Source organism: Lepisma saccharinum, chromosome 10 (genome assembly GCF_977018435.1).
Source record: "Lepisma saccharinum chromosome 10, izLepSacc3.1, whole genome shotgun sequence".
Classification (NCBI taxonomy): domain Eukaryota; kingdom Metazoa; phylum Arthropoda; class Insecta; order Zygentoma; family Lepismatidae; genus Lepisma; species Lepisma saccharinum.
Genome location: NC_139238.1, coordinates 80,183,655 through 80,206,439, shown reverse-complemented (window position 1 = coordinate 80,206,439; position 22,785 = coordinate 80,183,655). Strand labels below are relative to the sequence as shown.

Sequence of the window (22,785 nt, the reverse complement as noted above, 5' to 3'; positions counted from 1 at the left end):
TTATATTGTACCTTGTAACGATCGCAGATGTTTTAATACAATTGATTAACAATATGTCGACGAACAGCATCAAAATTGTAACTTCAAAAGAGTGCTAAAAACAACGAATTAATTACGTAAACAATCGTTTACCAAGAATAACCTCTAAGAATAACAACTCCTCATTTTTTCTTTGTACACAATGTACATTTAAACGCGTGTTGCTTGATTAAGCTAAAAATACTTCACAATTAGTAATGTTAAATTAATCATATTAATCTACTAATGCTCCTTAAAGTGAAAGGGAGAAAGAAGGGAGTTATTGGTTTACTGTGCATTCGACACGTAACAAGACTCGTAACATTACTTCATTAAACATTCCAAATATCGGGCACTCGATTAATTCAGCAAAAGGAGTGAGGAATCTATTCGGCATCAAATTCAATGTTAGACGATAAATCACTAGCTCTCCATAACTTCGTTTAACATTAAGTTCTGTCATTTGTTGCGACCTGAAACATGCAATCTTGTACTAATATTTTTGTTCTTTTGACAAAGTAGCGCACTGGCAATTTCTCGTAGTTTTTCACTACCCACTCCAACACAATGCAATCACTGCATGCTTTTATATAGTATACATACCTCGTTCACCATTGAGACCTCCTGTGGAACTTATGCAACATCGGGATAACTTCTTGCACTCATGTCTGGTGACATCGGCTGGCTTCATTCCCCTACATCTACTCCTCAAAAGTTCTCGTTTCACTGAAGTTTTCCAAAAAATGGAATGGGACTTCAAAAGTCAACCACGGGCAATTGGGACGTTTCCTACCAAGAGTCCGAAACATGCAACCACCTCAGCAAAAAATCGTGGACGACGTGATCTTTCCTTGCAACGAACACGCTCCTGTAGCAATCTTCTTTTTTACTTGGTCAACAAGCTCATGCAAAAACTGTTTCAAATTGGTAACATGCACTTTTGCTGGTAAGACTCATACACGCATTCTCCATAAAATGTAACCAATCAAAAACTTCCCAAGCTGCCGTTTTCTCACGAAGGTAGAATTGGGTTTTTGTCAAAAACTTCTCTCTGGTCCATCTTGTTAGTGGCCATGTCGCTTGCGTATAACTTGCTGTAAGATGCACCTCAATCCTCGCTCAGTCAACATGTCTATACCACTAGTCTTGCAAGTAACGTGGTATTGTCCTTTCCATGTTCGATCACTGAAGGTAGAGGAAGAACTCCCTCTCGTAAACTGGGTGAAGATAAGCGCGAGAGTCTACGTCGAACTGAACTGGTTTTGTCTGGCAAGGCGTAGGACTGCTAATCGCTGCTGAGTGTCTCTAGCAGACAATTCTGCAACTATTCCCCAAAACAAAATCAATTGTGCCGAATTGGACTGAGGTGCATTTTCGCAGCAGTAAAACATTAGTTTTATATATTTTCAATTGCCGCAGGAAACTACATCACAAACGGGCCACACATAGAGCATTTGTAATGTATCAGGAAAACTTGTTGAGTTTCTGGTTCTTTTCATCTGTCAATCATTATTGTATTTGTAATAATGTTGAAAATGCAGTGATTGGAAAGCTAATGAATCATTTATAGTAGCCCTGCATAGTAAATTAGTGCATAATAATTCTTATAATACTGTAATCAATTCCAAGACATATTATTTTCCAATTACAATCTTGTTCTTTCATTACAGGATCTTCATTCATCAGCCTGGTACCTGTACATTGCAACAAGCAGAGCATTTGGATTTTGGTTGGATTCTCTGTGCGTAATCTACATTGCTTTTGTCACCTTCAGTTTCTTGTTCTTAAGTAAAGGTATAAATTATCTCTCAGATTAAGTGCTTATTACTATAATCACAGATTATTCCTTTAACTGTCACTGAAAGTTTTAGACATCTTCTCCAAAGGATGTTGCTTATTTTATTTTAATAAAAACAACTAAGACAAAGGCACAACATGTACCTATGTTTTGTTGATGATTCTAATTTTACATCGACCTCAAGTCTTGTTCAGGGGTAGGAGATTCCATGGTAGGTGCAGGAAAAGCTGGCCACACCACAGAGCACCAGCATAGTTTTGATCCCTGGTTGAGTCACAATTTTCACATAACTTCTCAGTAACTCATTATTTATCCTCTGTGTACCTTAAATCTACGAGGGTTATTTTTTAAGTAAGGTCCCGTTTTGCAATGGAAATGAAGTAAGTAAATGTTTTTTTTTTAAAAAAAAAAAAAAAACATTTATTTTCTGAATTTACTTACACTTCTCTATTTTTCTACATAATTTCCTTGCCTGTTTAAACATTTATCGTAACAAACTACGACTTTTTGGATACCCTCCTCATAGAACTCTGTTGCCTGTGATGATAGCCAGTTACTCACGGAAGCTGAGTTAATTGTTGTTCCTTGCGGCAAAAAGTCCGCTAACAAAACACCCTGCGTGTCCCAAAACACAGTTGCCATGAACCTGCTCAAAGAATGCCAGGAGCCTGCGTGCGCACTCATTCCCATGCTTACGTGCAATTTCAAATGGTATTCCCAAACAGACCTTGCGCCTTGCGACTACCACTTCTAACGTCATCTCAAGACCTTCCTAGATGGCAAGCATTTAGACACTGATGAAGAAGTGAAAACGACCGTGAGTAACTGGCTATCATCACAGGCAGAAGAGTTCCATGAGGAGGATATCCAAAAAGTCGTAGTTCGTTAGAATAAATGTTTAAACCGGCAAGGAAATTATGTAGAAAAATAGAGAAGTGTATGTAAATTTATAAAATAAATGTTTTTTTGAAAAACATTTACTTACTTCATTTTTATTGCAAAACGGACCTTACTTAAAAAATAACTCTCGTATTTAAGATAACTAGTTCAGTACATTTTTCTTATTGATTACATTGTGGAATTATTTATTTTGTAGTTGAAAGAAGCGTGTGCTCTCCAGAAAGGTCGCACGAAAAGTTGTGTTTATGTGCTTGTAAGAACCATAAAGTAATAGTTAATACTATAATAGAGTTTCAATTTTGCAGAAAAGTTATATTCACCCCCAAAAAACTATGGTAAGTGAGTGATACTTGAATTTTAAAATTTCAAAATATGAGCCTCAGAATTTACTGCTTTGAAGAAGCCAGAAATCACAAATAAATACTTTCTCTCAGACAGTTTTGGAGGAGACGTAGGCCTTGCTATAACACAGTCACTGGGCATAACTGGAATGTTCCAGTGGGGCATGAGACAATCAGCAGAAGTGGAGAACCAAATGACGTCTGTCGAGAGGGTCATTGAGTATTCCACATTAGAAGAGGAACCATCACTGGATACTCCTTTGGGTGAGTACCTCTATCCAAGAAATTTGTGTTTGCAACATGTTAAAGAGGGTGTGGAATTTATTTATATTGCATAAGTATTTAATTATTATTCCTTTTAAAATTCATGTAACAATGATTGGAGCCTGGACCCTAATACATGTTAATATATATACAATATTGTTTTTGGTAATTTTTAGGTTTGATCCAATACCACTTTGAAGTGATACTGATTCCAAGCCTTATATTTTTACAAATTTCCATCAATACCATTCCCTATGTTATAAGATTTTAACAATTTTAAGTTGTGCAAAAAAGTCATAAAAATGTAATTTAAGTATTCAATTGCATGCACACCATATCAATCTTTGAGCATTTTTCTATAAAATTAATCTCGGTTCATTTACGAAATGCTCACCTCTGTGGTGGAGTTGTTAGCATAGCATGCTTTGACATCACAGGTCCTGGGTTCGAATTTTGCCCTGAGTATGGGTGTTCTTTGTGAGCACCCCTTCATCAATTTCATCACTCATCCTCATCATTGTGATTAGCCAAAAGTGGCATAAAAACAAAGCACAATCAAGCAAATATGAAATGACCAAAATGCTAAGATAATGCAGTTAATGCCACAAATCCTAAGCTTTAAAAATTTGTTTAAAGTCTACTTTATGCAAAAATAGGCTAATCAGGAGTGGTTTAAAGTTTACAGTTTAAAGTGAGAACTGAAAATGTACGTCCCCATCATTACGAGGTTACCACTTTACCACTATGAATAAATCCTAAGCATAGCAGTATATAGAAGATCTATTTCATTTATTTAGAAGATCTATTTCATTTGTAAGGAATTCAGTACATTTGCTCAAGGAAATATTCCTGCCACCTGTGTGACAAGAACAGATCAAGAAGTGTTGTATTAAATATTTCATCTTCAATCAAGAAGTGTACTATTAAATATTTCATCTTCAACAACAAATAGAACAGTGATATTTCCTGCATTAAATTTGTAAGGAAAGTGCATTTGTCATTTCAGAAAGAAGTCCTCCAAAAGGTTGGCCTGATAGAGGGAAGATAGTATTTGACAGTTTGTATTTGAAATACTCTCGTAAAGAGCCACCAGTGTTAAAAGGCCTCTCTTTCACCATTAAGCCAAATGAAAAGGTAAGCGGGAATAATAGGTGTGGCCTCTTGCAACACTGACCATTGGCATACAGGTCAGCTATTATCAAATAGCAGATATACAACATATATAAAGCCACAATCCCACCTTCACTCAATGGCTAAGATGTTCTTCCTTTATTATTATTATTATTGTGTTTACGCAATCACCATGTCATCAGTTCACCATTCTTCCTTATCAATTATCCAAAGGGTAGAAAAGTGACATAAAATAACTGCAATGAAAAATAAATACTAGCTAGCAGGTAGCTAAGTGTAGTCTAGTTTAAAGCAGTATATCTGGATTTATAATATTAGTGACTCAAATGAATCCATATAGGGTAGATGGAGAAATCTTGGTCAAGCATGGATGTATTATTGCCTCGGAAGCAAAGAAATGCTCCATTACAACCCACCCCCCCCCCTGAAATTGCTTCGAAACATCGAGAAAATTTAAAAAATCACTTGGTCACTCCCATTTAATGGGTGAAAATGCCCTTTTTTGACATCACTAGCAACGTCCGTTTCCAGGGTTAAAAATCCGACTTTCAAGTTAGAGAATGTGTATCAAACACAAGTGATATCTACATAGGTAAATTCAGTCCTGAGATTACATAAACAGTTATAATGCACTACTCAATACAAAACAGCTCCATTGTTGCTGTTTTAAAATGTTTAGAGTGTAACAATACTTTCGAGTTTGCCTTATTTGTTGTTGGCCCTCAAAACGGACGTTGCTAGGGAACTTACAGAAAGGTTATATTCACCACCAAAAAATTATGGTGAGTGACTGATACTTTAATTTTAGAATTTCAAAATATGAGCCTCAGAATTTATTAGAGAGGGAAAATAGTAATTTTCATGGAATGGTGGAAAGCAATTATTTTTAAAAAAGTAAAAATGACAAAAGAAGTAACTATTGCTTTTCACATTTGGTGCCGCTATTGAATTTGTTTATATAAAATATTTTGAAATGGACAGTACTTACCCAGTTTATTATTAAGAAAATAGACAATAATAATTTGAGTATTTGTACAATATTGGAGCATGTACACACATAACATTATTTCAAACAAGCGATTGTTTCCCTTCCTCTAGTACTACATGCTGACATTTTCAAACACATTAAGAGCTTCAAGGACCCCATCTCTAACTTGAGAGTGCACAAAATATACCCAAAGTTTACATCCATGAGTTCACAAGACGTGGCCAAAGGCCATGTCAAAAATGCACAAGCCTAACACATATAAAGCCCCAATCCCAACTCTCACTCACAACTTCAGCTTAAGATCAGAGATCGGTTAGTTCATAAGAGCTTGCCAGCCTGACCACTACCAGTGCGTAGTTAGAGATGAGTTAGTTCATTGAACTCTCCAGTATATCAAGTGACTATTTTGAATGGGCAGCCAGTTTATTATTGAAAAAATATACAAAAATACAAAGGGTACTAGGAAAGTTTTGCAATACACCTTTAATTTTCATAATCTTTCAAAATACTATTCACCACACTATCTACACTTCTTCATCCTTTAAAACCAGTCATCGAACTAACTCTTCCACATTTCCTCAGGGAGCTGGGCACACTTGCCATCCCACGCCCTTAGCTGGTCATCTTCGTTGGAAAACCGTATTCCTTTTAGCCTGTTCTTGACATGAAGTAACAGAGCAAAGTAGCATGGAACAAGGTATGGACTGTAGGGAGGATGCTCCAGCACCTTCAGCCCAATACGTGCCACCAACCCCCTGTACTTGTCATCCAGTGTCACCCGCACCTCAACAAAATCAGACATACTCCATGTTTCCTCTTTCCCGTCCTCCATAATGATCTCTACACCAGAAACATCTTCCCTGAGAAGCCCAGAGTTGTTTTCAAATGCCCCCAACCTCCAAACCATCATGGTCCACCATATCCCCCAAACTCACAATTAACTCCTCGCACCCAAAGGAAAGGGCCTCCTAGATGGTGCAGTAGTAGCATCGTCGCGTTGTAATCAAGTGGTCCCGGGTTCGATACCCGGTTGAGGCACAATCAATCCCATCCAAGGTGCAAAACCTGCCCCATTTTTGTCACTCTTTGCACTCTCCATATCCACACTGCCACTGGCAAATTCACCCTCTACCCCAAAGGAACCTGCCACACCCCTAACCTCATTTATATCCTCACTAGCAGAATCTATGGTGGCTTCTACCTGGTATAAACATCCACAGCCCTCAACCTCCCTTTATTTTTTACATTACTTTGTGGTTATTTAATATGTAGCCATGAAAACGTTAGAATGTACAAAAACTTACATTACAGATTGGAATTGTGGGAAGAACAGGAGCTGGCAAGTCATCCCTCATAAAAGCATTGTTTCGATTGGCAGAGATTGAGGGGACCATTTACATTGACAATGTAGATATCAAAACCCTTGGACTTCATGACTTGAGAAGCAAGGTTTCTATAATTCCCCAGGACCCTATATTGTTCTCAGGCACCTTGAGAATGAATTTAGATCCCTTTGGTGAATATAAGGACTCTATTTTGTGGAGAGCTCTTGAAGATGTAAGTACTATCAGTTCACAGTTACTTCTTGAATTAAATTGAAGTTACAAAATTAAGAATTACTTTTACAGTTACTTTTCTTTAAAATCACCAAGATATTCAATTATGAAATCAAATACTAAAATTGCACAGCTAATGTCATATAATGTCTGGCAATTTAGAGTGGAACCCTGATTTATCTCTTTCCCGGATTTTACATTTTTCTGCAATATTCATTCAATCTTGAGGGTCCCAACATAGCAGAATGTCAAAAAAAAAAAATTCCCGGTTTTACATTTTCCTGCACTTTATTTTTTCAGCTTGCTCCCCTGAAAAACATAAAATCAAGGTTGCATTGTATATAAAATGCGTAAGCTTACCTTTTACATACTTAGAATCAGGCACGTATCCAGAGGGGGGGCTTAGGGGGCTCGAGCCCCCCCCCGAAAGTTTTAGGTTTACACTAGATAAAAAGAGGTTTTTGATTTCTTGTGGTGTGAAATAAAAAAATATGACAATAATTTAAGGAGAGAAATAATTATCGAGGCAAGACGGAGAATGTTCCGTAACCCTGTTATTGATAATAACACATATCCAAGATGGGGCACAGGGGGCTAGACCCTCTACCCAGGAAATTTTTCAGTTTACGTTAGATAAAGTTAGGTTTTTGACTTCTTAAATAATGTGAAAATAATGTAAGGAGAGAAATAATTATCGAAGCAAGACGGAGCATGTTTTATACCCCTGTTATAGTTAATGGCTCGAGGCCCCCCCCCCCTCCCTCAGGAAATTTTTCAATTTACACTAGATGAAATTCGATTTTTGGCGTCTTGAATAATGTGAAGATAATAAATTTATAAATCTGAGAGAAATAATTATAGAGATAAGACGGACAGTATTCTATAACCCTATTATTGTCAATAGCACGTTCCAAGGTGGGAATCAGGAGGCTCGAGCCCCCCTTCAGGATTTTTTTTTTGTTTACACTAGATAAAACTAGGATTTTTTCTTCTTGAATAATGTGATGATAATTTGGGAGAAATTATTATCGAGACAAGATGGAGAATGTTCTATAACACTGTTATTGTTAATAGCACGTATCCAAGCTGGGGTTGAGGTGGCTCGAGCCCCCCCCCCTCCAGGAATTTTTTTATTTTACACTAGATAAAATCAGGTTTTTGGCTTTTTGAATAATGTGACGATGATTTAAGGAGATAGACAATTATCGAGGCAAGACGGAGAATGTTCTATAACCCTGTTGTTGATAATATTGCACGTACACTTTTCTTGTGCTTTCGGTGTTCTCGCAGCGTACTTGAGCACTATGTAGATACTTGTCAGCATTTGGAAGCTGCAAAGGTAGCGCCACACTTAGGGCGATTCGTTGTAATTTCTAATCTCTGGAAGGCGGGGGGGGGGGTACGTTCTTGAATGAGAGAAGGAGTCAACTACTGGCGATATTAACGAATCGTTTTATCTGCGGAACGTTCTAGAATATAATGAGGATATAAATACGCGGATTCAATTTTTCGGTTGATCTGTACAAAGAATCGGTTAATGAGATTTCAGAGGTAAGTGTGACAATTCATACAGTCGTTGGTGATCAGATCAGTCAGCGTCCTCTGATTGCTTTATAAGATATAGTGATTCGAAAATGAAGACATTGAAGACAGCAGAATTTCCGGGGCCTCAGTGTAGTGCTAGTTCGGTTCGAGGGCCGAAGAGATCAAAGGTCTCTCTCTAAAGTGAATATTTCAGCAGTACCGGATATTGGAGTGGTTTATTAAAACAGAAATAAGCTGCATAGATCAACTGAAAATTAAAGTTTTGAGTGATGATTTGGTTTTGCCAGAACTAAATTTCGTATTTGCAGTCCGAGAATTTCATGGTATATAAAATACTTTTGTTTAAGCCTACTGGGTTCGAAACACATTCAAACACTTAACTACCATAAAGAGACAGCCGAAAATTTTATGAATGTCGAGAAGAGAAAGCAAGAAGATGTTGCATATGTAGACATTTTAGGCGGAAATTGCAGGCTCTACCAGGACCCAAATCAGGGCTCTACCAACTGAGCCACCTAGCCATCCTTGACTTCAACCGATTTTTCGTTAAAATGTCTACATAGTACATGTCCTGTGTATATCAAATCGTAAGGTGTTGCCTGTATAGTGAACAAGCACAGAAAATATAGGAGAGAGAAGAAAACTGAGGAGCATTATCACCGGTTGAGGATAATTTTTTCTGTGGTCAACAAGAGCTACTACTTCGAGGTGACAATGACAGTGGCCTAATAAGGGAGATTTCACACCCTGTCGCCTGAGGATTTCACAAATCGAAATTAGGTTTGTGCGGCCTTTTGTGTCGCTACGGTGTGAAACGTTGCTGTTGATTGGCCCATTCCAATCGACATGTATCGCGTGTCCCTTCGGTCTGAAACCTTCCTAAGTCTTGAAAATCCAAGTCACAAGAATGGAAAATTAGGGTCTTGTTATGGTTAGGCGTGAAGGCAGGCAGACGACAGCACCCTAAAGGATCATATCCAAACCTGCAGGAAGAACGCATCTTATTTCAATCTCCAATACGATGATAAAAACTTCTGGTGAGTTGATTTTAAAAAATGTCCAAGATAAAGAGAGGCGTGCCCAGGATTTTCGGAAGGGAGAGGGGGAATACTGGGTCAAATGGGGTTATTACCTCACCAAACCTCCCTTGGGCACGTCACTGGAGATAAATGAATAAGCATTTCATCATACTGGGAGACGAAACATTAGATGTGTTGGGAACGGAAGGGTTTTCACTGTTCATTAATTGTTTCGTGATCCACCTGTATTCGAGAAGACTTCCTTTGTTTCGTGCCGATATATGACAAGACAGCGGAAGCTGTGACAGACATTTTTGAACACTTGTGAGTGCTAAGACCTGAATCTGAACAATTTGGTGGGTTTCGGCTTTTATAAGAGCTGAAAAAATATGAGGACAAGACACGTTAGTGGTGTTCAGGCTCGAATCAGAGAGAAATATTCGAGAGCTGTCTGCATCCAGTTCGCAGCCCACAATTTGAATCTCGCGTTGTCGAGTGGATTGTCCATCCCGTGCATGTGTAACAGCTTCGTAAAAGCACTCAAAGACACCATAGATGTTTTTATGTCTGATGAGATGAAATGGACAAACACACATACTGAGATGGTTCCGGCACACAATATTAATGCATGGAAACAGAGGAGTCGAGTGGTAAAAAATGTTCCGATTTCACGTTCTGATTAAAATGACAGCCTTACAGTGGCAACGATTTAAGAGATAGTTGTTCCCCATTTTTTATTTTTTTGCCTCAACATTATGACCTCTTAATGTTAAGCCTTGGCTACCAAGAGAAAGTAAACTTTCCTTGCAACGCCCTCCGCCCCCCCCCCCCCTTTTTGGAACCCAATTGCCACCTCTGGTCTTAAACACACAATTGTGAGGTTCTTACTATACCCCTTAAAAAAATGGTGTTGAGCCCCCCCCGAAAGGAATTCCTGGATACGTGCCTGCTTAGAATATCCCATAAAGTATTAAAAATGTGTGGTTTTCATTAGTTCAATTTTCAGAGTGGATGTTATTGTTACCTGATTATTACTTCAATATTCTTCTCTATCTTGTTTTTCACTCGAAGGGCTCCAGAGTAAAACATGGTGAGTGACATTTTTGCAATTGTTTTCCTGTTGTGTTTACCAATTTTAGAAGTGTTCAGTGAGTTCAATGCAAATTTCACTTACCATGTTTTACCCCCAAGCCCTTCATTTATAAATAACGCACCATTGATATGTTTATAGTTGCAATGGATTACATACTTATACAACCTTGGTGACAATGAAGTTCGACCAGAAAGGAATACGTGATTAAATGCACAGAGGCATAGGCGGTGGAATGGGTGACCCGCAGAAGTGACGCATGTGTGTAAGAGGAGGCGTGTGAGCAGGCAAGAATCGTGATCCCAGCATGTTGCACCCAAGGTCACGTAAAGAACGAAAACAGGGAACTATACGCGTGACATTGAACTTCGACCAGGCACCAGACCCATACGGAAAATTCCAGATAGTGGCGCATTCGACGGAAGCATGACGTCACGGACACGATAAGGGAGTCCGCCGTATATAAGCGCGTGCTGTGCACCGAGGAACCGCAGTGCATCATCACCATGGCCAGGGGCAAACCTATTGACAACACCGTGAGGAGAAGAGTGGTGGAGTTGCAACGGGATGGACTCAGTGAACGGGAAATAGGGCGCCAACTGAACTTACCCAAGTCAACCGTCCACTGCATCATCAAACACCACCAAAATGCGGGTACTTCAGAGCCAGGTAAGGCCCCCGGTCGAAAACGCCTGCTGAGCGTGCGTGACCTACGGATATTTAGGTGCTATATCCAGACCAACAATCATGTTTCTGTGGCCGAATTACGACTGTGGACTCGAGAACGCTTTCACATTGAAGTGTCAACCAGAACCATTCGCCGTTACCTACAGCGATGCGGTTACCGAGTGTACAAGGCGAAACGTAAACCCTTCCTTTTCATGTTGAACGAAAGCAATCGACTACGGTGGGCACGAATGTACCGGGGATGGACATTTCGGCAGTGGAACAGGGTTTTGTGGACGGACGAATCCATTTTCAATGTTGTGTACGGGAAAATACGGAAAACAGTCTTTTGTCGGAAGGAGGAACAGAATGAAGCAAAATGTTATGCACGTCGGGTACAGAAACCTGCGTCAGTGATGGTATGGGGATGCATGACAGCATCTGGGGTTGGCCCACTACACGTCTGTGAGGGCATTGTGAATGCACACGCCTATACACGCATACTGGAGCGGCATCTTCCCACAGTGCGAAGGCACCTGTTCCACAGGTGGCGTCTCATCTTTCAACATGACAATGCCAGGCCTCATACAGCGTGGCTGACAAGAGAATGGTTGACTCGCCATCATGTTTGAACTCTGCCATGGCCACCATCGAGTCCCGACCTCTCGCCCATTGAGAATGTGTGGCATGTTCTTAAGCGACGTGTGCAACAGAGGGGACCCACGACAGTGGCTGCTCTTATCACCTGCCTGCAGAAGGAATGGCACCGCATCGATGTGGAATACCTTGAACGACTCGTCCGCAGCTTGCCCCGATGCATTCCGACAGTTATTCGCCGACTGGGCGGCGTCACACCATGGTAAACAGGAACCCCTCTAACAGTGGTCTAACTTCAATGTCACGTGTAGATGGACGAAAATGTTTTATTTTGTGTGGACACCATACATTGCTGCATTGCAGCGGAAATTTATGTTTTCCTTTGTTCCATGTAGCCTGCTGAATAAAATATGTTCAGCATATGCATGTGTTCTCCTTCTTTCACAACGCACTCCTATATTTGTGACAAGTCGAACTTCATTGTCACTAAGGTTGTATGTATTCTGACATTTATAACTACCTTGAACAATTTTTAAATTACTGTATTGTTCACAGGGACATCAATATGTGCCAGTGACAGCGCAGGGGAGAAGAGATGCTCCCAGTCAACCAATCAACCCCAACTGTCCAACACACTCCTTTTTCTCCCAATATCCCCCATCCCCTCCTGCCTGCCCACTAATTTTTGTTTCTGGTGTCATGACTAGTATTGGTTCAAAGTAACTTTCTGAGCAAATAATTTTCCTCAGACAGGAAAGTGAATTAGCATTGATGAACAGATTATCTTAGGATATCAACCAGGTGAGTTCTGGAAAGGTTTCCAAGTTTTTGAGAGCTAACATTGGTATTACTTTCAGGGTAGATGTGATTTCTGGAAAGGTTTCCAAGATTTTGAGAGCTAATGTCACTATAATCTTCAATACACAAGTGAGTTCTGGAAAGGTTTTCAAGATTGTGATAGCTAACGTCACTCTTATCATCAGAGTAGAAGTGAGTTTTTTAAAGGTTTCGAAGAATTCAAGAATTAATGTCACTATCATCTTCAGGGCACAAGTGAGTTCTGGAAAGTTTTCCAAGATTTCAAGAGCCAATGTCACAATCTTCTTCAGAGTAGAAATGAATTCTGGAAAGGTTTACAAGATTTCAAGAGCTAATGTTACTCTTATCTTCAGAGTAGAAGAGAGTTCTGGATAGGTTTCCAAGATTTCAAGAGCTAATGTTACTCTCATCTTCAGAGTAGAAGTGAGTTCTGGGAAGGTTTCCAAGATTTCAAGAGCTAATGTTACTCTCTTCCTCAGAGTAGAAGTGAGTTCTGGATAGGTTTCCAAGATTTCAAGAGCTAATGTCACTCTCATCTTCAGGATACAAGTGAGTTCAGGAAAGATTTCTGAACTCAGGAGAGTTACCACTTTCAGGGTAGACGTGAAGATATGATGAGAGTGACATTAGCACTCAAAAACTTGGAAATTATATCAGAACTCACCTGGTTGATATTCTTAGAGAATATGTTCATCAGTCATCGCCAGAAAAACTTCAGAACATTTTTCAAATTACCATTGTTAATCTGTTCTGGCAGGTTCATCTGAAAGAGGTAGTCAGTGATCTTGTTGACGGTCTTGAATCTCCTGTGTCAGAAGAAGGCAGCAACTTTAGTGTGGGCCAGAGACAGTTAATCTGTTTAGCAAGAGCCATTGTGAGGAATAACAAGATATTGGTCCTAGATGAGGCCACAGCCAATGTAGATCCGCAGTAAGTATACAATTTACGTAATTAATCTTATATATAGGGTGAGTCTGCAACTTTTTAACAGGCTATTATTAACTGCACAAACTATCAATGCCACTTCATGAAAACACAGGTAATGAACACATGCTCGAGGAATGGTATTGAGTAATGCCCTGCTATACCCAGGTTTACCTCATAAATTATAAACATGAATGGAAGTAGAGTCACTTCATTTGACATGTTTCTTAAATTCAAACAGCTTTTACATGTAATATGTTTGGTTTGATCCATTGTTTTCAATTGCAGAGACGGCTAATACAGGGTGGCCCATAAGTTGACACTAGCAATTATTCACTTCTTCATTAAAAAGGGAGGGGCCACTTTGAGCATGTAACGTAGGTTACATGCTATTACAGTGTATACAACTATCTTTTTATATATATCCATGCAACTCTATGCTTTTTAAAAATAAAGGTAAAGGTATAGTTCCCCATGCCATGTGCCACTGTGCCATGAAGGCACATTTTGGGAATGTGGTGGTACGGCCCCACACATTCTCAATATCTGACATCTTGAAGGTGATGTGATGACAACATTAACCCCCCCCCCCTTTTTTTCAGGTAGCCATTGATTTTGAGACTTGGTGAGCTCCAGAGCCGCTTTATGTGGCGACAAGGCCAAAAAAATTCCGACCTTAGATAACTCACCCTGTGAATCAAACCTGGGTCTTCCACATGGAAGTCAGATGCCCTATTAACTAGACTTCCGCGGCTCATAAAATTATTTAAAAAGATAATAAAAAATAATTAATTCAATCAATTCATTTTTGTCAACTAACTCATGGGCCACCCTGTATTTTCAATATATTTCAGTACACAGAACAAAGCCAAGAGTCTTTCTATATTATCACATAAAGATGTATTGGATAAGTCAAAAGGTGAAATTTTGAACATATAGTCCCTCCAGAAGATTCCTCAAAAAACTGAAATGGGAATGGGGGTCAATTCGCATCTTGTTGGTTAGGTTTCTAAATATCAGATTGATTTTATTGGAAATATTTTTTTTCATGGGCACCCTAAGTATATTTTTCTTCATTCATTTTATTATAATGTTTTAACTGCGAAGAGCTTATAGTCATGCAGAAGAATGATGCTACTGCTAGGCATGCCACATACTGATGATTTGTCCTTTTGTGGAGGTCATATTGATTACAGAAGAGAGTATCATATCTACCACCTCATGCAATTTCTTCTGCAAGGTGTCTTTTCATGTGATCTCTACTCACACAGTTTAGATCTCAATTTAATCTGTGATCTTTTTTTTTTCCCTAGGACAGATGCATTCATTCAAAGTACCATAAGGACTGAATTTGCAGACTGCACTGTTCTCACTATTGCTCATCGCCTGCACACAGTTATGGATTCAGACAAAGTTCTTGTAATGGATGATGGAAGGGCGGTGGTAGGTTTGAGACTGCATTTTTGCCATCTTTATTCCTTGGCTAGATTATATTGCATAGGACATATTATCCCTAGATATGTAGATATATTCATTTATTATAACATTATTTATTTACATTATAACATACAAGCAAACTTTACATTATGTTAGAGTACATTGTTTACCTTATGCATTGTTGATTGTGTACTAGGGTGTATCGAAAAAACTTTTTTCGAAATCTTAAGATGGCTAGTGCGGAAAAGTCGCCATTTGTGACCAAAAAGACGTCTGATTTTTTTCAGATTTTTTGGAGGTCGTTTAGGTGGTGCGCATCGACCTTGAAGTTTTGATAGTGATTTTGTTATGCAACACGCACAACAATTTCACAAAAATGTCATTATTTGGCTATTTCATGTCTTTTTTTCTGCATTATGGTCGTTTATTGTTTTGTTTATGGCAAATATGCTACATTCGTGCCTCAGGGGTGGTTTCCTATGCTGTTTACGTATGCTTTTGGTCAAAAATTGTCAATTTGAGGCCAAAAGTTCAATTTTTTCTATTGATGGTTTCTAATTCGTTTCGACTTTGTGTTTTATTCTAAAGTTTTCCGATATAAAAGACTAAATAAAATATTTTGGCTTTCTAATTGGTAACAGTTTCTCAATTACTGTCCAGCGCTTCGCTTACTTTCATAGCTTATTATGCTTTGAAAATAACCCAGAGCTCACCACGAGGAGGTGGCTGGACTACGAGCTCCACCCACCCACCCACCTAAATTATGTTGGTAAACATAATTTTACTAAGGGGCAGGCCATGATTTTCTTCTAGTTTTCTCCTTTAACTTTATAGTCACTTTTTGTTCGAAATGTCGGCATATGTTCTCTAGATTATCAATTTCGCTTTGATGTAGCCATAACGTGCGCTGGCACCGAAAACGGAAGAAGCAGCCTCTGTGATGATTTTCACAAGTCGCTCCACTCCTTGTGTGTGGCAGGGAAAGTCTTGAATTTCCGACATTTTTTGTTTTTAATGTAGTCATCTACTTCTTCATTTCTAATATTGTTGGTCAACGGAGGCTCGTGGAGGGAGCATGAAGCCCAATCAACCATGTCATAATATTGGTCTGCATTAAAATTGATGGTTGGTAAAACAAAAGTGCGAATTCTTTTGCCTTTTTTCAATCCTCTTGCTTTCCTAATTCTTTGCCAACCAAGACTTCTTATTTCTGGGTTTTGGCTCGTTATTAAAGCCAGCAGGAGATTTTCAGGATGGGCGAAGAATGAGTTTTGTTGAATGACCCTATCAATCAGATCTCTCAAGTGGTGTGGGAGAAATCTGGACAAATGGATCAAATTCCAGAGGTGTCGGGCTCCGTCAGTTATCAATGGTTCCTTCTTGATCCCAAACCACACCGGTGCGTACACCTTCATTATGTAGTATGTGTAATTAGAAAGCCAAAATATTTTATTTAGTCTTTTATATGGGAAAACTTTCGAAAAAACACAAAGTCGAAACCAATTGGAAACCATCAATAGAAAAAATTGAATTTTTAGCCTCAAATTGACAATTTTTGACCAAAAGCATACGTAAACAGCATAGGAAACCACCCCTGAGGCACGAATGTAGCATATTTGCCATAAACAAAACAATAAACGACCATAATGCAGAAAAAAAGACATGAAATAGCCAAATAATGACATTTTTGTGAGTGTTGTGCGTGTTGCATAACCAAATCACTATCAAAACTTCAAGGTCGATGCGCACCACCTAAACGACCTCCAAAAAATCTGAAAAAAATCAGACATCTTTTTGGTCACAAATGGCGACTTTTCCGCACTAGCCATCTTAACATTTCGAAAAGAAGTTTTTTTCGATACACCCTATTGTGTACCCACACACACGTTTCTCAGCAGAGTAACTATGTTCTCCTAATTCAGCCATGGTGCAACAACTGACATACGAATTTGGGCAAGCATTTGATGTAACATTCAGAGCAGGAATGCCAACCATAAAAACAAAATCATTCCATTGCTTTTTCCAAAGCAACCAGTAAATTTTCAACATGATCTGAACAGGATGCATGCAAGTAGGGGTACGGGGACTTCTTTCACAGTAGATTCAGATGTGATTTTTCTATGAGCTTTTCTGTGTCCACTGATCTCCATGCTATTTGAAAAAGCGTGACTTTTCAGCACATTTCTTTTTCACTCTGTTCTACACATTCCGAATCTCAAAATAATAATTTATATCATATTCTTCTAAAACATTAAAGATTGTCAACCAACTAATATGGAAAATGTAAGTGCTTTAGGAATAGCAGGAAGAAGAAATAAATATTGGGTTCAAAATGCCCAGGTGCCATCTTTCATGTCATCATTCAACAAGCCACAGCTTCTGATTGGGGAGGTGAATGAATCACTCACGAACTTAATGGAATGTTTTCCTTCTTATTGAGATTATTGGTGATTTTTAATCAGTGTCAGTTAAAAATTCCTCTCAGTATTTTGAGTTGAGTTTTGAGTTGGTGTTTTAAGTCCACTTTGTGCATAGTAAGGCTAATTGGGACTGGACCTACAGTTTAAAGTGGAATCCGAACCACTATGTTCCTCCACCGAGTATCGAACCCAGGACCCCTTGATTACAAGGCAATGATGCTACCACTGCGCCATCGGGAGGCCCACTCAGTATTTTGTATTTGGGGCTTAAAAATAAGGATCTACTCTGAAACCAAGAGTTTCAAAATTAACATGCTCACATTAAAACAGCAAAGTATTGAGTAATATAATATGTCTTGTTACTACTCATATATTTATTTGTTACTGTTGTTAGTGTTTATAAATCATGGTATTGAGTATTATCTTAACCATTTAGGAATTTGACCATCCGTTCAATCTTCTGGAAAGAAAACAGGGGTACTTTTACAAAATGGTTCAAGAGACTGGAAGAGATACAGTGGCGCAATTGAACAGTATTGCTCAACAGGTAAGTTTATTCAGTTATACTGTTCAAAAGGCTAAGAATGAATGCTTTATGCACAAGCTAAATGGATAGTCTGCAGCTAACTTATTATATTCTGCTTGGCCTGATTTTTCTGAACAGGACTTTCAAGTGAAACTCTAATCAGGTCCGAGAGAATGTCTTATCACTGAAGGATTGCTTTCAGCAGAAGATAAGTGTGTGCCACCAATTGGGCTACTCATCAACAAGGCAACACTGCCTAGTCAGCAAATGATAAGATGGCAACTCTTGTTGTTGTTGTTGTTGTTGTTGTTGTTGTTATTATTATTATTATTATTATTATTATTATTATTGCATCCAAAGTAAATATATAGAGGAAGGGGGACAAATATGGAATACCATTTTGTTTTTGACCATTCAATGGCACATTTTTTGAAGAATGTATGTGAGAAACTACCCTCTTCATCCTTAATTAGTTCTTTAATAGAATATAAGGTTTAGACTACGTAACATTATAATAAGTATTTGCAAATAACATTTTCCTAAAAGTTGACATGATTGCTCCAAAAGAAAATGGGGTACGAATATGGAATACTGGCAACATTGTGCAGAAAATGAACATATAAACACAATAAACACAATTGTAGTGAAAACATGAAATAAATGAACACTGTAAAGTCACAAATATGAGAAAGTTTCTGAACCGTACATGTCTGTATTACTATGATTATGAGGGCACTATTTACCTACTTCCAAAATTGCAAATGTAAAGTCCATTATCATATCCAGCACATATCACACATTTTGCACTTAACCCATTCTTCTCCACGCTTATCATCAGAAAATTGTCCAGAACAGAAGAGACATTCAAAATCATCACTACTTGGTGTTCTGGCATCTGACATACTGAGATCAGAAGAGTCATCTCGCATGCTGAATATGCCGTCGCTGTCCGAGTCTGATGATTCGCAGTCTTTAGGTAATGGCGATTTCCTTTCTTTCCAATTGTTTTTAACAGGCTGTTTCTTAACAGCAGTGGACATTTCAATGGAAGACTTATATGGTGATGAAGTCAGGATATGAGAGGTCCCTGCTTTCCTCCCCCTACTCCCTTGCCTCTTCTTAATTGCAGGAACAGGTGAGGTGGCCACTTCACTTGTAGCAGAAGGTCCTGCTCCATCTTCGGGTTTGGATCCAGATGCAAGTCCACGTTAATAATTTTTGTACATAAATGGGGTATAAATATGGAATACTACTATTCCATATTTGAGCCACTGTTACCTTCGAGTATCGAGGGCCAAAAGTGTATTCAAACTCACCTCAACAATATACGCAAAATACCAGAATAAAGCCTGATTGATATGCTACAAAACTGTAAACCATGTATTTTCATTCTGTGTACTAATAAGAAGCACACGGCAAAAAGGTACTTACCTCCAAACTTTTCACTTTGGGCGGGAACCACAACAATCGTTCTAATGCGCCCTGTTCAACCTCGAAATGCAAACTAACTGCTTCCTGTTGTGGTGAGGGACACTGCTCAGCTTTTCAAGTAGTTCTTGCTAGAGTGCAGCACTTACCAGGCGAGATATAATGGTATTCCATATTTGTACCCCTATTTCATATTTGTCCCTCTTCCCCTAAACACAAGAATTAATTAAATAAAGGATGGACTTTTGCATAGTGTATTAAGTAAATGAAGGATGTGCAATGTCACAGCAGAAACTGAGTTCCGGTGCTTTTTGACTCACTCTAAGGCCTGATTGCACATGCCTATGATGGCCACTGGCAATGAAGATGGATCATGGAAAGGAATGTGGCTCTCATGAAGTTATCCATACAGGAACTGACATGGTCAATTTTCCTTTCCTTCCCTTCCCTTGTATTCCAAGACATTCATTCAAGTATATGCTACCACCACTTCAACACATACATTGCTCAAATTAATTATAAGTGAAAAAAGATAAGTTCTTAATTTTTATTATGGCAAGTAATATACTAATATTTATTTTAAATATTTCAGAGTTACATGCAGATGCAAGAGAAAAAGAAAAAGAAGCCAATATAGTGTACTATATTCTTCTTTGTGGGCTAATTTCTTCTTTTTGTTGTAACATTTATTAACATCATATTTTCCATTTAAAATGGCATACTTTCACAATGTTTGAACAATGTTCTGTAAATAAATTTGTCATTAAATAATCAACAAGCAATTGTAAAGTTTTTCTTATTGAAATTAACACATTGATAAATGTTGTACCATGTATTTGTGTAGATGAATGGTTACTGCTCTCATCTCTGGTGAAAGTGGTCACAGGCTTGATCCTCAGTTCAAACCCCAGAATTGTTGATCGAGACTAATAAAGACAATTGGAGAGTTTCTTGAAAAGTAGAAGGATTTAGGTCTGGTCTAGAAAGTCTGATAACAGTAGTGTTGGGACTTGAGGCACTGACCATGCATTACTCAATGAAGAGTCGCCCGAGTTCTGAGGACTGTTGCACCTCAATCTTTGTACAGCCAACAGAAAAGTTAACAGCAGGCAAATTGTCCTATCACAATGTTCATTCACTCTTTTTCATGCATTGTGAAGTTCTTGAATTGAAATACAAGTAACAATAAGCAGTGTTCCATTGTCTAATTCTTAAAGAAGATTGCAGAAGAAAGAGAACAAAGATTGTGATGGACAAATTGTTTATTTATCTTTGCTGCTGAGTGTACATTTTAAATATAAACGCATGAACAATTTTTGTGGATATACAAAAATAGAAATTTCACCATGAAAGGGCAAAATTTGCTTTGATTAACTAGTTTGTTTTTTAGCTATTTGATGTCAGTCCAATGAAGGGATGAATTTTTTAACTAACTGCTGCAAAATTTGAAGTTGTCAGACTCTTGTTTTACTTGCATGCCTGTATTGGTATCTTATTTCTATTATATCTAATTAATATAAAATAAATAAGAATTGTTGTGGTAAACCAGTGTGAATTTTCAGAATATGCCACTGTAGGACAATCCTTTGTATGCCTTCTTCATTGAAAGTACCTGTCTCGAACTTCAGTCAACCGCAAATAGCAGTTGTCAATTCCTCCTCTACCTTTAAATGCTGTCCTCGCCAACACTTTCAAATCTGTGAAGAAATGAATATCACTGAGTGTAAGGTCTGGTCTGTAGAAGTATTTGTGTGTGTGGGGGGGGGGGGGTGCATGCTGCTATGTGTGAACATGCATTGTCATGAAGAAAGATGACACTTGAAGTCAACATGCCTTGCCTGCCTCCAATTGCTATGTGTAGTTTTTGCAGTGTTTAGCAGTAGGCCTTTGTAGTAAATATCCTCCCCAACTCCATACATTCTGTCCCAGAACACTGTAGCCAAAAACTTCCTGTTGGACAATGTTTAAACCAGGGCCGGCAGAAGGGGGAGCAGGGGAAAACCATGCCGTGCCACCGCCCAGAGTGGCAAATTTTCAGGGCGGCAAAATTTGAAGAGAAGAGAAAAAAATAAGCCTATTGAAAACTTGAAACTTATAATATATTATATAACTTGGAAGTTAATATATGCCAACCCACCGTTTTGAAGGAACATATCATTAGTCTCACTTTAAAAGCTTAAAAGCACTGAGTGCCACAAGGTGGGAAAGCAGATTCTATGCCTTAAATCCGTTAAAATATCAAATGAGAGAGATCTATGATGCGCTACTTCAATATATTGCCAACAATAAAACTGTCCAAATGGTGGCACATGAGGCTCAGGGTATTGCAAACCAGTTGTGTGGCTTTACATTCCTTTGCTCACTAGTTATCTGGTATGACTTTTACTCCACGTAATTTGATGAGCAAATGTCTTCAAAACAACGATGTGTTAGATGCTGTTAGATGATTTCTTGAGAAACATAACAGCGCTTTGAAAAAAGCAGGAGTGATGAAAAATTTCAAAGTTTCTTAGACGCTAATTGGCAGCCTGGCAGTGCTTCCCTCCCTCCACTCGTGGAGGCGTTGGGGGATGGCGACCTGTGAGTCCTGGTTGATGAGAAAGAATTGATATCGAATTTAGATATAGATGATCGAAAGATAGGCAACACTATACAGGGCTGAAATCGAAAGATGATGATGAAACTGTTGAAGATCCACAAAACGGTACAAAGTTGATTTTTATTACCAGGTCCTAGACGATTATTTTAGCTCTAAGGTGAAAGATTTGAGCAGCTAAACATCATAGTGAATTTTCAATTTCCTTTATGATATTAGCATACAACACCGTTAATCGGTGTTGGGATTGATGCAAGGTGGGTGGCGTTAGCTCATAGCTACTCGCTTATGCTTTAGCTTCATCTGGAGAGGTACCTAATTTTTTTCTTAGATAAATGTTAATCTATACAACTCTTAAATGAATGGCGACACACACATTGGGTTAAATGACCTTTAAGATTGCATCGGTAAGGTTAGCGCTAGAGAGAATAGGAATTACCTGTCTCGTGTTCGAAGAGATGATCAATTATAACTGCTCCAAAGTTGAGTCTCTCGCACACTACCACACTGTCTCTTAACTTCTCCTGAACTTATAGTACTGTACTCCTATCTCCCTCTCCTTGTAACTCTCCATCCCCCCCTCTCTCTCCCCCAAAAACCAACATTCACCTTTCAAGCCAAAGACCGACTGTCCAGCCCAAGACCGAACTTGCATCCTTCAAAATCAGACTCCTCCTACTTTCTTCTCCTCCCTCCATTTTACCCTTTCTGTAGCTGGAAAT

At 38.6% G+C, this 22,785-nt stretch overlaps 1 protein-coding gene across 4 annotated transcripts in view; it reads left to right on the top strand.

Moving 5' to 3' along the window:
• The window catches only part of LOC145993977 (ATP-binding cassette sub-family C member 4-like), an 87,082-nt gene extending 66,841 nt beyond the window's left edge, over positions 1-20,241 (top strand). For 3 of the 4 annotated variants that reach the window (XM_083130002.1, XM_083130000.1, XM_083130001.1), the window contains exons 19-26: positions 1,689-1,812; positions 3,151-3,321; positions 4,328-4,455; positions 6,752-6,997; positions 13,490-13,662; positions 14,970-15,099; positions 17,950-18,060; positions 20,060-20,241. In XM_083130002.1, the coding sequence (XP_082986128.1) occupies positions 1,689-1,812; positions 3,151-3,321; positions 4,328-4,455; positions 6,752-6,997; positions 13,490-13,662; positions 14,970-15,099; positions 17,950-18,060; positions 20,060-20,104 (1,128 nt within the window). In that variant the 3' untranslated portion in view covers positions 20,105-20,241. The remainder of the gene's footprint in view (positions 1-1,688; positions 1,813-3,150; positions 3,322-4,327; positions 4,456-6,751; positions 6,998-13,489; positions 13,663-14,969; positions 15,100-17,949; positions 18,061-20,059) is intronic. The other variant, XM_083130003.1, reaches the window with a different exon arrangement.
• The last annotated feature ends 2,544 nt before the right edge of the window (positions 20,242-22,785 follow it).